At 39.1% G+C, this 16,411-nt stretch overlaps 1 protein-coding gene across 15 annotated transcripts in view; it reads left to right on the top strand.

Moving 5' to 3' along the window:
* CD99L2 (CD99 molecule like 2) overlaps positions 1 to 16,411 on the top strand; it is a 150,920-nt gene that overhangs the window by 99,320 nt on the left and 35,189 nt on the right. For 10 of the 15 annotated variants that reach the window (XR_474689.3, XR_008914778.1, XM_056809823.1 and 7 more), the window contains 2 exons: positions 10,883 to 10,921; positions 11,906 to 12,025. Coding sequence is in view for 12 of the 15 variants with exons in the window: in XM_056809823.1 (XP_056665801.1) it covers positions 10,883 to 10,921; positions 11,906 to 12,025 (159 nt within the window). In the remaining 3 variants the exon portion in view is untranslated. The remainder of the gene's footprint in view (positions 1 to 10,882; positions 10,922 to 11,905; positions 12,026 to 16,411) is intronic. The other 5 variants (XR_008914779.1, XM_007507284.3, XM_016426706.2 and 2 more) reach the window with 1 other exon arrangement.

Genomic DNA, 16,411 nt, shown 5'->3' on the forward strand with positions numbered 1-16,411 from the left:
CCAGGCTAAGGGTGACAAACTCCATTTAAAAAAGGAGCAGCCGGCCAAAGCTTACAGTGTAGGTTTCCAGCTACCTTTAAGATGAACATAAACATATGTGTTACAAGGGAATCACTTTAAAAGACTGATATATATTAATTAAGGTCGCCAAGGAATTCAGTTATGTAATTCCTAAATGAAAACTCAAGTTTGCAGTCAATCTTTTATGGAGTTTAATTACAATAGGAGGAAGAAAGGAATTAGAGATAGAGAGAGAGAAAAAGGGAGAGAAGGGAATAGGGCTTAAATACCCCTTCTGTTTAGGCTGGACCAAAAGGCCCAAGCCCTTAGATAGCTGGGGCAAAGAAAGGAGATCAGTCCCTATTACTCACGTGACCAAAATGGAGAAACAGTCTCAGAGGCCCCCACCTTCAGCTTCCTTCAGAGCAAGCTACTCAGAGCACACTCCAACCACTCAGACAACTTCTCAACCCCCACCCCCTCAGTCTTCAGACCCCTCTCTCTTTAAGGAAACCATCCAAGTCCCCCCCCCCCCCCCCTCAGTTCTCACATCTACCAATCACTGTCCATCAATTTCCCTGTGCCAATGGAGGCTCTAGCTTAACCCAGGACCGCCCAGAGGCTTTGCACATGTCTGTTGAAGGTCATATTTTCAAATGATTAAATCTTTGCTCCTTTGCTACAGCCCTTTCTAAATCCTGTTAACCTGAGTAGGTTAGAGATTGGAATAATTAAATTTTGATCTAGGCTGCAGCCCTTACTCAATCCTGTTAGGACTGAATAGGGTGGAGATTGATTCCAAGTATCTCCATTGTATCAATTCTAAAATCAATCATGACTCAAAGAAATTCCTGTTCTATGCTTAAGCATAGGTCAAAGTCCTTTCCATTGTTCAGCAAAAGGTTTTTGTCCTAAAGTAATCTTAAGAAGGGAAGAGAAGGAACCTCCCATGCCAATGGGGTTCCCATTCCAATAGACTATCAGTAAGAAATTTTCCAAGTATGAAATATCCCAATGGTGAAATTTCCAACATTTATAAGTCTAAGGAATTTTGAGGTTTACATATGCCAGTAGCAGATTTCAGTTATCTCAGTTCTCTTCCACTCTGAGATTTGGAACTACCCCTATCAAGATGGCAACAATTTTTCCTAAAAAGAAATCTTTCTTCTTTGTTGTTTTTTTTTTGTATGAATAATTCAAGGCTAACATAAGCTTGGGACATCTAGGTGGCACAAAGGATAAAGTGCTGGGTTCAGAGTTAGGAAGACTTGCCTTTCTGAATTCAAATCCATCCTTGGACACATACTGGCTCTTCAACCCTGGGCAAGTCCCTTAATCCTAATTGTATCAGTTTTCTGATCTCTAAACAAGCTGGAGAAGGAAATGGCAAACCACTCCAGTATCTTTGCCAAGAAAACCTTAAATGGGATCATGACGAGTTGGAGATGACAACACCAAAGGGCAAACTTAGCAACATAGGGCTATCAGACCCTGCCTTGTTGGTTTGATAAGAATTTTCAAATGATCCTACTACCTCTGACGTGTACATAGATCAAAGAAAGGAAATTGAAGGAAACTGGAATCTAGGGCCATATGCATGTTCTGCATGGGCATTTAACTGTTCATAGAAATTGAATAACACATTGTATGACAGACGAAATTTGCCCTACCCTCCTCCCTGAATGCTACTCAGAATGGACACAGATACATTAATACCTGTGAAAATGGGATTAACTCTCCCTTTGCCTACTTTAAAAGTCAATCAATCAAAAGCATAGACATCACACTTAACACTGAGTAGGGGAGGTTCACAAAGCACTGGCTAAAGTGGGTGATAACTCAGAAACAACTGACCACCCCATGGGTAGTGCTAAGCAAATTTAAAGACTGCAATTGGTCCCTGTAAAGTGGAGGAAGGGACAAGAAGTGATGTAAAAAAAGGTGATGAACTTCCTTTACTTTCACTTTTTCCATCTCTTTGTAAATAAAACTATTGGAAGTCAATTTGACTTGAGCTATAATATTTTTATTTACTTTTTAAATTTTCCTCCTGACTGTTTATTTTTATTTGTTATTTGAATTTATTTAGTCAATTTAGAACATTATTTCTTGGTTACAATAATTACATTATTTAAGCTATAATATTTTTAGATCGGTGACCACAGTATTATCTTAAAATTCTCATATGTTTAGTCCAACCATTGAATTTAATTCCTTACATACTCATGATAAAAAGTCAAATGAAGAACATACACAAATGAATTATAAGTCATTTGCTAGGTTAGAACATAGGGACAGCTTCATCCGATCATAGAGTAGAAAGGACATTAGACTGGGGTGTCAGAATGTTTGGATTCTAATCCAGCTCTGGTGGGCAAAGCATATAGTAATAATATAAAAACTACATTAAGTGGTACCTACTATGTGTCAGGCAATGTGCTAGGCACTTTAGAATTATTATTTGATTTGATCCTCATAACAATTTTTTGGAGTGGCAGGAAGGTACTCTTATCTCCATTTTACAGATAGGGAATCTGAGGCAAACAAGTGACCTCCTCAGGATCACACAGCTAGGAAGTATGTGAGTTTGGATTTGAACTCAGATCTTCTTACCTCTGGACCTCACTGTGTCATTTAGCTCCCCACTAAGAGTTTATTTCCCTACCTTTAAAATATAATAATGGTACTTATACTACCTATTTGATGGGATTTTGTGAAGGAAAAGTATTTCTAAAACTTAAAAAATGCTAGAAGAATGGGTGTTATTTTTATTGTCATTTAAGCTGTTTTTTAAAGGCTTTGTTAGATTTTAGTAACTGGATATGCAGGAGAGAACATCCTAATAGCGAGACAAGACTGTGTTGCATAGTTGGGTCTGTTGTATAGTCTGTTTATTTATTTATTTTTTTGAGCACTTACCTTCTGTGTCAGAATCAGTACTAAATATTGTTTTGAAGGCAGAAGAATGGTAAGGGTCAGACATTTGAGTTTAGAGATTTGCCTAGGTTCACACAGCTAGGAAGTATCTGAGGACACATTTGAGCCCAAGACCTCCCCTTTCTAGACCTGGCTCTCTATCTACTGAGCCATGCAGCTGCTCTAGTCCACTTAGTTTTGAACTTCAGAACCCATGGAAAGGAAGTAGTATGGGAGAGGACTGAAGAAGAAGACTGGCTCCAAATTTTGTAGGGTCTGGTCTGCTGGGCTCAGCAATTAAAATTTTATTTCAATGGCATTAGATAACCATAGGAGGGTTTTCAGCAGAAGAGAGATGTCCATAAAGAGTAGTGGTTTAGGGACAATGTGAAGGAATTAGATGGAGGAATGAGTAGAGGTAGGTATTAAAGCAGGTGTCCAGGCAGCTCAACATGACTGATAATGAGAATACAAGTGAAAACAACTCTGAGGTAACAGGTCAGATGCATCAGATTTTGCCTACATTGGCAGAAAAAGAAAATGACAAATGCTCGAGAGGATATGGAGAAAATAGGCATACTAACACACTGTTCCTGGAATTCTGGCCAACCATTTTGGAAAACAATTTGGAGCAACATTCTAAAAACTTAAACTATTTGTATTCTTTGACTCCACAATACCACTACTAAGTCTATACTTCCATAGAGATGAAGAAAAAGGAAAAGGACCCCCATATGTATACAAATATTTACAGCAGCTCTTTTTGTGTTAAAACTGAAATGGCGCCCATACATTGGAGAATGACTCAACATTTGGACTTTTGTACTGTAAGAATGGCCAGGTAGATGGTTTTAGAGAAACCTGAGGAGACCTGTACAGATTGATATAGAGTGAAATAAGCAGAACCAAGAGAATAAATTGAAACAATAATGACAAAGTTGTAATGATGATCAACGGTGAAAGACTTAGGAACTCTGATCAACACAATGTCCTACCACAATTCCAAAGGATTTATGAAGGAACATACTATGTACCCCTAGAACAGAGCTGATGAACTCTCAAGTGCAGATTGAAAGATATTTTTTTCTTTTTTAGGAGTGACGGGGGAGGGGGGATGAGACAAGAATATAGCCAATATAAAACTTTGTTTTACACAATTATACATATTTCTAATTGGCCTTGTTTTTCTTTCTCAGTGGGTGGTAAGGAGGAAGAAGAAAAATTGAAACTGAAAAAAATATATGAAGTCTCTGCTTAAAAAAATAAAGAAAAATTTAAAAGATGTGTGTGGGGGTAGTGGGGCTCAACTAGGGCAGTAGCAGGAGGAACTGAGTGGAAAAGGATGGGTGCCCAAGCTACTCTTGCTATCAACTCCTAGAAATGTACTAACCATGATTAGGGGAGAAAAAGATAAATGAAAGAACAGATTATCCTTGATCAAAAGAAATTCATAGTCCCAGTGCTCATCCCTGAAAAATGTAAGGGAAAGAGCCTTTTCATCATCATCAACTTCATTGTTAAAAAGAGAACTCAAGTATGAATTCTCATTCTGCCACTATCTTGTTTTGTGCCTTCTTCTGTGCTTTAGCATTGCCTTCAGTAAAATGAGGGAGTTTGACTAAATGAGCTCTCACATTCCATTCATTCATTTATTTATTAATCTACTTATTACTTATTATCTACTTATCATTAGTTCATTTGTTTGTTTATTTGTTTATATGTTGATATACTCATTTTCTTATTTGTTTATTTGCTTGTCTGTTTATTCATCTGTCTGTCTATCTATCTATCCATCTATCTATCTTATCTGTGTATCTATTTATGTACCAATACTGTGTATTGGTTCCAAGGCCAAAGAGGGGTAAGAGCTAGGCAATGGGGGTGGAGTGAATTGCCCAATGTCCCACAGCTGGGAAGTATCTGAGGCCAGATTTGAATTCAGGATCTCCCATCTTTAGGCCTGGCTCTCAATCCACTGAGCTACCCAGCTGCCCCCTAACATTCTTTTTAGCACTGGAATTCTGTAGTGGAGGATTAACAGGAATTCATGACTAAGAATATGAGTTCTCTTAATATATTGAAGCAGTGTGTCTGTAAGAAATTAAAATTAAGAGTTTGACTAAATATATGAGAATTCTAAGATAATACTCTGGTCTCTGATTTAAAAATATTATAGCTCAAGTCGAATCGATTTTCAGTAGCTTTATTTACAAAAGTGTAAAGGGTGAAAGTAGAGAAATGTAAAAGAGGGTAGAGTAAGAAGTCTAGCCCTAAATGTTGCTCAGGTCCCTGGCTCAACCCAGGCAAGGCTTATTAACCCCTCAGCTGGAGAACTCAGTGGTAAATTAATTAAGAGTTCAATCCATGTGGCCTCCTCCAAGAAGGGGAGGCCTAATCTCTCCAGAAGCCAGGAAAGGAGGGTCAGCTTCTCACTCACCCAAGCTGAAGCTCCAAAGGAGAAGATCCAGGAGCAGTCTTACTAGAAGCAAAAAGCCAGAGTCCCAGGTTGAAATCCCAAGTTGTAGCTCCAAGTCCCAGGTCCAGTATAAGAGCCTCTAACCTGAAAATTCAGGATGAAGATCCCCTTGGACAGGAAGTTCCAGACTTTTAAATTCTTTTTTCCACGTCTCTTCCAGTCCCTTCACTTTGGGAACCAATTGCAGTCTTTAAATTTGCTTAGCACTGCCCAGGGGGTGGTCAGTCACTTCTGAAGTTGACACCCACTTTTAGCAAGTGGTTTGTGAACTTCCCCTACTCAGTTTTTGTTGATTAATTTAAAAATAGGCAAGGGGAGAATTAATCCTATTTTCACATGTCCCAGGTCTCTCTATAACAGGCTCTTGAGTAGTTAGATATGCTGTTTGCATGGTCTGGCTGCTCAGGTATGCTGTGTAGTGGCTTCCTACCTCAGAACTTTAGAGATTCTTTGTGGTTTGGAGAGTTCCTCATTCTGCAGGCCTGGAGGCTGAATACTCAGTTCAAAAGCTTGCCTTGATTAAAAAGTTTTTTTGCTTTGGCACCCGTGCCATAAGTTCACCTTCACTGGCCTAGATGATCTAAAACATTCTGTTCAGCACTAAAATTCTGAAGCTGGAGGACTTCCACTATCTCATGGGATAGAATAAGAGTTCTCCGAATATGCCTAAGCAATGTGTACTTACATCTCTCTCTGTAATAGGTTCTTGAGTTGTTTGATAGGCTGTCCAAGTGGTTTGGCTGTTTCAACTTAACTCTTTCAATGTCTTTTTCTTCTCTTATTGCTAAAGCTAATATTTTTAGTACAATATTAAATAATAGTGGTGATAACAGATATCCTTGCTTCATTCCTGATCTTACTGGGAAGGCTTCTAACTTATTCCTATTACAGATGACATTTGCTGATAATTTTATATAGACACTACTCATTCTTTTAAGGAAAGATCCATTTATTTCTATACTTACAAGAGATTTTATTCTCTAATTGGGAACTTTTAATGTATTCTTTTTTCTAGTTTTTTTTTTTAGGTGCATACCCAATTCCTTGATTTGCCTTTTCTCTATTTTATTGATGTAAGTGTTCAGAGACAAATTTTCCCCTAAGTACTACTTTTGCGTATTCCATAAATTTTGATATGTTGTCTCCTCATTGTCATTCTCTTTAATGAAATCACTGATTATTTCTATAATTTGTTCTTTGACACACCACTTCTCAGGAATTAGATTAGTTTCCAATTAATTTTTAATTTTTCTTTCCATTAACCTGTATTATACTTTTTATTCTCTTTATTGCATTATGATCTGAAAAGGATTAATTTTTTATTTCTGCTTTTCTTTATTTGCTTGTGAATTTTTTATGCTCTAGTACATGGTAATTTTTTTGGTGTATGTACCATATGCTGCTATAATGAAGGTATATTCCTTTTTATCCCCTTTCTGTTTTCTCTAGAGTTCTATTAAGTGTAATTTTTCTAAAATTTCCTTTACTTCCTTTACTTTTTTGTCTAAATTTATATAGTTCTGAGAGGCAAAGTTTGAGGTTTCCCACTAGCATAATTTTACTGTTTATTTCCTCCTGATGATCATTTAGTTGCTCCTTTAAAAATTTGGAGTCTATACCATTTGATGCATATGTGTTAAGGATTGATATTACTTCATTGTCTATAGTACCTTTTATCAAGATATAATAACTTTCCTTATCTCTTTTAATTAGATCTGTTTTTGCTTTAGTTTTTTATCTGAGGTCATTGTTTCTATGTCTGTTGGTTTTTTTTTTAATCTCAGTTGAAGCCCAGTAGATTTTGCTCCATCCCTTTATTGTTATTCTGTGTGTGTCTATTTGCCTTAAATATATTTCTTGTAAACAACATATTATAGGATTCTGTTTTTTAATTCACTCTGCTACCTGCTTCCATTTTCTGGATGTTTTCATCCCATTTATATTCACAGTTATGATTTCTGCATTTCCTTTTCATCTTATTTTCCTCTTAATTCTGCAATTTCTCCTTTTTATCCTTTCTTTCCATACAAGTGTTTTGCTTTTAATTGTTCCACCCATCCTCCCAACTGTTCTTTTCTTACGTTTCTACCACCTTTATTATTCCCTTTCTACTTCTCTATAGGGTAATATGGATTCTATATCCCAATGAGGGTGGCGTTATTCCTTCTCTGAGCCAATTCCAATGAGAGTAAGGTTTAAGTAGAGTTGGTCACCAACCTTATGAGAGAGAGAGAGAGAGAGAGAGAGAGAGAGAGAGTGTGAGTCAGTCTTTTTAGGTGAAAATTATAAAAATTTTAAGAGTTACAAGTATCATCTTTCCATGTAGGAATATGAACAATCTGACCATATAGATTCCTCTTTCTTATTTACCTTTTTATGCTTCTTTTGAATCTTATATTTGGACATCAAATTTTCTTTTTAGGTCTGGTCTTTTCATTACGAATGCTTGGAAATCTATTTTATTAAATTAGCATTTGTACCCAGAAAGAATATAGTAACTTCTTATGAGTAAGTGATTTTCTTTGTTCTAAACCCAATTCCCTTGCTTTCTGAAATACCATATTCTAAGCTTTCCAATCCTTCAATGTAGCAGCTGCCAAATCTTGTGTAATTCTAACTGTGGCTCCATGATATTTGATTTGTTTCTTTCAGGCTGTTTGCAGTGTTTTCTCATTGGCCTGGAAGCTCTTGAATTTGGCTCTTAATATTTCTGGGAGCTGTCATTTGGAGATTTATTGCAGGAGGTGATCTGCACATTCTTTCACTTTCTATTTATCCTCTTATTCAATAATATCAGGGCATTTTTCTTTGATAATTTCTAATAATATGCTACCTAGGCTTCTTTTTTTGATCATGACTTTCAGGTAGGCCAATAATGCAGATTGTCTCTCCTGGATCTGTGTTCCAGGTCAGTTGGGTTTTTTTTCAGTGAGATAGTTCATATTTTCTTCTTTTTTAAAAAATTCTTTTGGTCTTGCTTTATTGTTTCTTGATGTCTCATGAAGTCATTAGTTTCTCTTTGTCCAATTCTAATTTTTAAGGAATTATTTTCTTACATTACCTTTTCCTTTTCCATTTAATTTATTCTACTTTTCATGGAACTTCATTGGAATTTTATGCCTCTTTTTCCATTTGAAAAATTCTGCTTTTTAAACTATTTTCTTTTTGTTTTACTTTCATTTGTTTTTCCCATTTTTCTTCTACCCCTCTTATTTGATTTTTAAATTTCTTTTTTGAGCTCTTTCAGCACCCAAGACAAATTCCTATTTTTCTTTGAAGTCTGGCATTTATCTTACTTTCATCTCTGTCCCGTACTGAGTCTGTGCCTTGTTCTTCTTTCTCTCCATAAAATTTTCATTTTCTATGGTTAAGTGTTTCTTTTGCTGTTTGCAAATTTTCCCAGCCTTCCCCTGCCTTTTTTTTTTAAACTTTTACTTTTCTCTTAAAGGTGGTCTCTGTTTTTAGGTTAGAGGGAGCATTCTTTTTAAACTTAAGTTTTTCATTGCTCTTTCCCTCAGTTCTAGTTCTTGTTTCTTACAACTTTCAGTTCTTACAAGGTGGTATGATGGCCTGTGGACTGAGAGGTCTGGAAGCCACTGCCTACTACTTACTGATTCATTTTCATTTCAGGACTGCTGATGGCTTACAGGGTTCAGAGCACTGTGAGCTACTTTGTTCTGGGTCCAAGGGCTTCACCATAGGCTTGAGCAAGGCCAGTCACCAAGGACTTGGGGCTTCATTGCAGGCTTGTGCCAGGGCTTGGACCTTCAAGGGGTGGATGTGGGGTGCTCTGCTGTTGGCTTAGGAAGGGTCCTGTTGTCTCCAAGTTGGCTTGTGCCCAGGTTTGGAACTCTGTACAGTAGGTGGGTGTGGGTGGCTTGCACTCCTCACGTGTCTGGTTTTACTTCCAGTTTCCCTCTTTTACTGTGACGTAAACCCTCTTGTTTTCTGCTGGAGTGTTACTCTATCCCCTTGTTGGTTCTGTGACTTTAGTATTTATTCTGAGATGCTATTTTAATGTTGGTAAGGTTAAGGTAAGGTATAAGGTAAGATTCTCAGAGTGGTTCCAGCTTTCTGTGCTGCTATTCTGCCACCTTTTCATTTTTAAAAGGAAAACTCATGTACATCATTTGAAACAATGAATGAATAAAAAAAATAAAATTATTAAGCATCTAACTGGGCACAATTTCAAACCCTGTGGATATAGACAAGGAGGCAGACTTTCCACATCCTGAAGGCATTTATTATGAAAAGAAAAGACACATAAGATGATTATATGATTAGAGATGAATAAGATGTGGTATAGATGACCTACTCCTCCACAAGACAAGGTATAAATTCAACTGTAGAGCTTAGGGTCCCAGAGGTCAGAGTCTAAATTTCAGTGAGAGGAAGTGGAGGGTCAGAGTATAGACGGCGTGGTTTGGAGATGACTAGAAAATGGCACAGTGGCCTGCTTTCTGGTAGGATAAAATGAAAGTTTGCATTTCAGAATTCAGGATCCCTAGGTTCTGATTTTTTTAGAAGTAGGAATGGGGTCTTTTATTCCTACCCCACAGCTGATAGCCATCTCCGGGGTTGTAGCAAATATTGAGTTTTGGGTCAGTGGGACACAGAATTAAATAGGGATCATCTATGGAGGCTCTGGAGGCCCTTTTAGTTCCCAGTAATAGCCAAAATTTTCCACATATTACTCCCTTCCCCAAGCTGAGTCAGGATTCCTAACTGTGTCTAGCCTTTGGTTTGCATGAAAGCAATGAATGTATGCCGCTTTTAAGGATAGCACTAGCTGGTTAATAGTCTGGAGAGTGTTGTCTAAGGGGAAAGGTCTCCCCCCCCCCCCCCCCCCCAAGTAACTTTGCTTCTTTTTACTGTGGAAGTCCATCTAATAAATGCCTGCTCTTGGTGTTGAAAACTGCACTAGCCCATTCATGTTACTAGAAAATCACTTTCAATCCTAGGGCCTCTCAACTGACTTAATACTGATTAGATCAACATTTTTCTTTCCCTCAAAATCCAATCTTATGGTGATTACATCTTCTTCCTTTGGAATATCTGAGGTTGGTCTGCTAATTTCCATAGTGACCTTTTTGTACCATGTAAATTCTGCCTATGTTGTTTCCTCAGTGAACTTCAAATCATAAAAGTTAAAACTCAGCTCTTGACTGCATGGAAGACTCAAGAAATCCCTAGATGAATATTGTAGATACAGTGCCATGTACTTAACTTTTCTGGTCATCATAGTACTCTGTAAAATGTTTGATTTTAGATGCTTTTGGAGGTCTCAATCCCTGATTCCATGAGCTTTTGATTGGATCTCATGGTTCTGCATGGTTAGTTAAAAAAGGACTGTCAGAAAGAATCAGAAGCCTAGCTTTCCATCAATCCATGGGCCGTTATGGGGGAGAGAAGAGAGGAAATGATGGGTGGTATGACCCGATATGATATGAAATGAGTTTTGAAAACTAATTATTCCTGTACCTTTTCTAGGTGATGGCAAGTATGAAAGCAATGATGACTCTGGATCTGGTAAGTTGCTATATCTAGATCACATGTTCTTAACCATCAGTCCATTAATTTGTGTTTTTTTTTAATACTTTTGATGTTTATTTCAATATAATTAGTCTCACATATAAACCTACATGTTTTATTTTATGCATTTAAAATCAGAATCCTAAGAAGTGGTCCATGACACATAGAAAAGCTGGTGAAGCCCTGGGCTTAGATGTTCTCCTATTGGATGGTCCATGTCAAGGCCCAAACTTAGGGCAGGGATTATTTACATCTTCGTCCACTGGAAAGAGCACAAGGCCTAAAAATCAGAAGACCTGAATTTGCCACCAGATATGTGACCTTGCCTTAGCTGCTTAACCTTAGGACCTTTTACTTCCTCTGAAAAACAACAACAATAATAATAACTGATAGATTTTAAGGTTTGAGAAATAATTTATGTGCATGTTATTTCATTTTGAGTCTTATAAACACCCCAAGAGGTAACAGAGGAGGAAATTAGACCTAGACAATTTGGGACTTGCCCTAGGTCATACAACTAATAAGTTGAAACTATTACTACATGGCCCACCTTTCTCACAGGGTTTGCTGAAATGGTTACATTTTGGGAGAAGTAAATACTTGGCAAATACAAAGTGATATATTTTTAAAATATGGATATGCAATTTAAATGAATTTTAGTGTTAAGCCCATTGCCAAATCAAGCTTAGTCCAAAAGGCAGCTTAGAGCATTGAGTAGAAGCTGCAGGGGGCAGACTGAGGTTTGGCAGAAGAATCTTCCTGACCATTCAACTTTTCCCAGAGTGGACCAGCCTGCCTTGGGAGTTAGGGAGTCTTTCCTTCCTGGATATCACTAAGCAGCAGTTGGCTGTGTTGTGGTAGGGCCTGAGTTTGGGCCTTTGCTCCTCTGCCGTTCATCTCCATCACCATTAATTGAGCAGCATGTGCTGGGGTTCTGTGTTTTTCTGTGACATACCTCTTACTTTCATCTTTCTTTGGCAGGAGTGATAGCAGAAACTGGGACCATTGCTGGTATAGCCAGTGCCCTTGCAATGGCACTCATTGGAGCAGTCTCCAGTTATATTTCCTATCAACAAAAGAAATTTTGCTTTAACATACAGCGTAAGTGATTAGAGATGTTCTTCTCTTTCTACTGGAGTGTCAGTCTATTTACCCTTTTTTCTTTTTGACAACAATGAGTATGAAGTGCTGTGAAAGGAAAGAGTCCAGTTAGTTGTCTTCGAGAGAGAATGAAGGGGATTGGGCAAAACCACTAACAAATTAAAAACTAAGCACTGGAGAGGTTGAAGATGGGGACATACAATACAATAGGGTAAACATATCTACGTGTAAGGGGCTAAATATAGACCTTCCTAAAGAGAAGGGACTTGATGTGATGATCTTTGGAGATTCCTTTCAGGTTTGAAAGTCAGTGGTTCTCTGTATGCAAAGTAAGAGCCTTTGAGGCCTAGTGATTATAGAGAGGCAATAGAACTCTGTGACTTATGGCCAAGCCCACGGTTTCTCCCAGGATAGCAAATTGGGTAGACAGGTCATTGGGGCAAGAAGAGAGGGCCCTGAGTTGGGCATGTGGTTCTGCCACAAGGCCCATCTTCTTTGTTGGAGTAGGGTGATAGGATACCAATGCCAGTCTGTACAAAGAAAAACAATTCTTTGCTGGAGCTTTTAGGGACTCAGGGAGAAGCCTGGAACTAGCTTGTTTCACAGGTACTATCAAAAACATAAAGCTCCCCTTATTCTTCCCTGGGGGCTTCTGATGCAATGATACTTTGGGTGGGGGACAGGGGCAGGAATGAGAGACCGAGAAAGAATGATTTTGTGGTCACTATGCTCCCACATCCATGGAGAGCAGTTGCTTTTTTAGTAATGGAGCAGGATATCTTATTTAGAGAAGTAAGCAGTGCAGTACTTTTTTCCTTTTAAAAAAACTCCAGGTTTCCATTTTTTCATTTGTAGGTTGAACCTGCTTTATAGAGTTGATATGCTTTGGAACAGTCAGGTGTAAATAATATCTACTCTGGCTCTTCTCGCCACACTGTGCTACCTCAGCTCTTCTTCCTGGCCTGGAGCTCAATTTCTCCAGCTACCAGATGAATGTCTAGGGTACTAGAAGAGCACAGTAGATTAGCCGGGCCCCTCTCAGCTTGGACTTCTGTTTCTGGTCCTCAGGAGGATGAAGGGGCTTGCCTGGTCTTCTTGCTTGTATTTTGGCAAACACAAATGAGACTATATAAATGGCAGTTTGCTATTTATTGAATATATGTATTATATACGGACATTCAGGACTCATTTCCATAGGGTTCTTGTATAGAATATTCATTCTGTAATCATTCATAAACAGCTTCATGCCACCCTTGTGTTAGTGTAAGTGCAGTGGTTACCACGCAAGCAAATGCCAGGCTCTGTGGATATTCTTTTGGGGGAGAGAAAGGAGACAACAAAGACATCTAGAGGTGATTTTGTGAGGGAGGGCTCTAGCAACTGGGAAGAATTGGAAAGGCTTCGTGGAAGGGTGGAAGTAGGAGAAACACTATAATTTACGGAGTATGGGAGTGACATTTAATCAGAGCTGTGTTGTAGAGAAATAATTTTGGTAGCTGTTGAGTTTTTGATTGGAAAGCAGAAAAACTTGAAGCAGCCAGGCTTTTTTTTAATTTTTTTTAATTTTTTTTTAATCCTTAACTTCTGTCTTGGAGTCAATACTGTGGGTAAGTGACTTGCCCAGGTTCACACAGCTGGGAAGTGTCTGAGGCCAGATTTGAACATAGGACCTCCCATCTCTAGGCCTGGTTCTCAATCCACTGAGCCACCCAGCTGCCCCCGGCAGCCAGGCTTTTGAAAGTAATGGAATATGTGAAAGCAAGCTTGAAAACACATTAATTAAGTGCTTACTATGTGCCAGGTACTGTGCTGAGTGCCAGAGATAGAAACACAATTTCTGCTTTCAAGGAGCTCACATTGTACTTGGAGAAGACAGCACTGCAGCTTGAATTGAAGGCTTGTCATTACTTAGCTTGAGTGGCTTTGGGCATGATGGCTATGCTCACAGAGCCTTAGATTGCATTGGCATGTTAGAAAGCAGTGCCCACCCAGGAAGGCTGAAAGGAGCTCAGGAGTATTCAGGGTGATGGCAGGATCTAGAGCCATGTTGACGAACCTATGGCACACATGCTGGAGAGGGCTGCTCCCTTCCCCTTCTCCACGTGTGCCTGAGTACATTTCTCACATCACATGCCCCACCCCTTTGCCCAGCAGCTCAGTGGGAGAGCTTCCTCCCTTCCCTGTCTGGGGTAAGGCCGGGGGCTCACATGTATCGTGAGGGTTGCAGTTTGGGCACTTCGTCTCTAAAAGGTTCGCCATCACTGGTGTACAAGATGTGATGGCAAGATGTGTGGTCTGAATTGGTGATTCTGAATGTGTAGTGGCAGGACAGATGGCAAGGCCTTATAATTCTGTCCTTTTGAGAAGTTTCTAGTTGGTGACTTACGGAATTGGAAGTGAGCTCAGCAGGCATCTAGTCTGATTGGCATACAAAGGGGTCCTGATGCTTATGCTCCAAGAAGCTCCAAAGAGAGGGAATCCACCTCTTCTTCATGGCAAACCATCTTACTTTTGAATAGTTCTAGATTGTTAGGAAAGGTTTCCTGACACCTAGCCCAAATCTCCTGACTAGAATGCTGTTGCAGTAGGGGAATGAATGAATACCTATGAGGGTGAAGAGAAGGGGATAGAGATTTTAAATCTGAATTGATAATTTTTGCTAAGTGATTGGTATGCAGTTGGTTGTCTAGGTTCTCATGTTCTATTGGGAAACCTTTTTCATGCTATCAATCAAGAGCCCCACTGTGCATGTTCCTCCTGTATCAGTGGAATGTAGTTATTTCCCCAGATGTTTACTAAGATCACCAATGGTGGAGTTCAAAGCTTGGCTCAGCAGATAAAGCCAGTCAAACTTGTTCCAGTGAAGGCCCAGGTATGGGCCAAATTTCAGTGACCAAGGTCCAAGAATAAGGTGAAAGCCATTTAAGGAGCCCCTTTCATATGCTAGATGCTTTGTTACAGCCTGATAATTCAAATTATAAATTGAAATTAAAATAGCTCCTGTCCTGTCCTCAGGGAGCTTCCATTCTATTGAGGGGAGACAACACTCAAAAGGAAGCTGAAGAGTAGAGGGGTGAGAGCAGAAAAGATAAAGCTTGGAAGAGCATTATTTGGAGGATTCATTATCAGAAAAGTATGTTGACAAGTAGGCCCTCAGCAGCTTAGGACATACATTGTGTTATACCATCTACCTGATGGGGATATTGAAGTGTAAGTGGGAGGGTTTTCTGGGTCACAGAGAAAAAACACATGTCCTAGTGGATTGGAACTTTCTGGCTTAGTGGGGAACTCTGGAGCAACAGCTCTTTATTGCCTCTTTTTTAGTTTGTAGTAGTGGTGAGGTCAGTCTTGACCAGGGAAACTTCCTTTTGATATAGGTGCAACTTGGTGATAACAGTGGACAGAGTACATGACAAGGAGTCTTGAGTTCAATTGCAGCCTCAGACACCTACAAGCTATGGGTCCCTGGGCAAATGACTTAATGTCTCTTGATGTCTCAATTTCCTCATCTATAAAATGAGCATCTACCTCTTAAGGTGGTTGTAAAGATCAGCTGAGGTGATATTTGTAAACTATTTAGCATAAAATGCTATTTTTGTCAAGTATTTTTTTTTTAAACCCTTACCTTCCAGCTTAGAATCCATACTGTATATTGGTTCCAAGGCAGAAGAGCGGTAAGGGCTAGGCAATGGGGGTCAAGTGACTTGCCCAGGGTCACACAGCTGGGACGTGTCTAAGGCCAGATTTGAACCTAGGACCTCCCGTCTCTAGGCCTGGCGCTCCATCCACTGAGCTACCCAGCTGCCCCCTTGTCAAGTATTTTGTAAACCTTAAAGCATTGTATAAATGTTAGCTGGTACTGTTCTTCCTCTTCCTCCTCCTCCTCCTAAGACACCCTTTGAAATCAACTTATTTTTTTAAACCCTTACCTTCCATCTTAAAATCAATACTATGCAGATGAGATAAGCAGATGAGAACAGCAAGGGCTAAACATTAGGGGTCAAGTGACTTGCTCAGGGTCACACAGGAAATGTCTGTGGCTAGATCTGAGCCTCAGTACTTCCTATCTCTAGGTCTGGCTCTCTATCCACTGAGTGACCTAGTTGCCCCCAAAAGCAAGACTTTTGAAAGATCTCTTTTATGACCTTGGGCAAGCTGCTTCTTATACTCACTTAATTAAGCTAGCTCTCTTCTTGGACATTGGGAGAGAGACTTCCATTGTCTGTCTATCTATCTATCTATCTATCTATCTATCTATCTATCTATCTATCTATCTATCTATCTATCTATCTAATCTATCTACTTTTAATCCCTTTAGTTCACAGCCTTCTTTCCTTCTTACCTTTTATACCTGTGCTTCTGGTTACTTCTTGGGGATTCGTAGGA

This window comes from Monodelphis domestica, chromosome X (assembly GCF_027887165.1).
Source record: "Monodelphis domestica isolate mMonDom1 chromosome X, mMonDom1.pri, whole genome shotgun sequence".
Lineage (NCBI taxonomy): Eukaryota > Metazoa > Chordata > Mammalia > Didelphimorphia > Didelphidae > Monodelphis > Monodelphis domestica.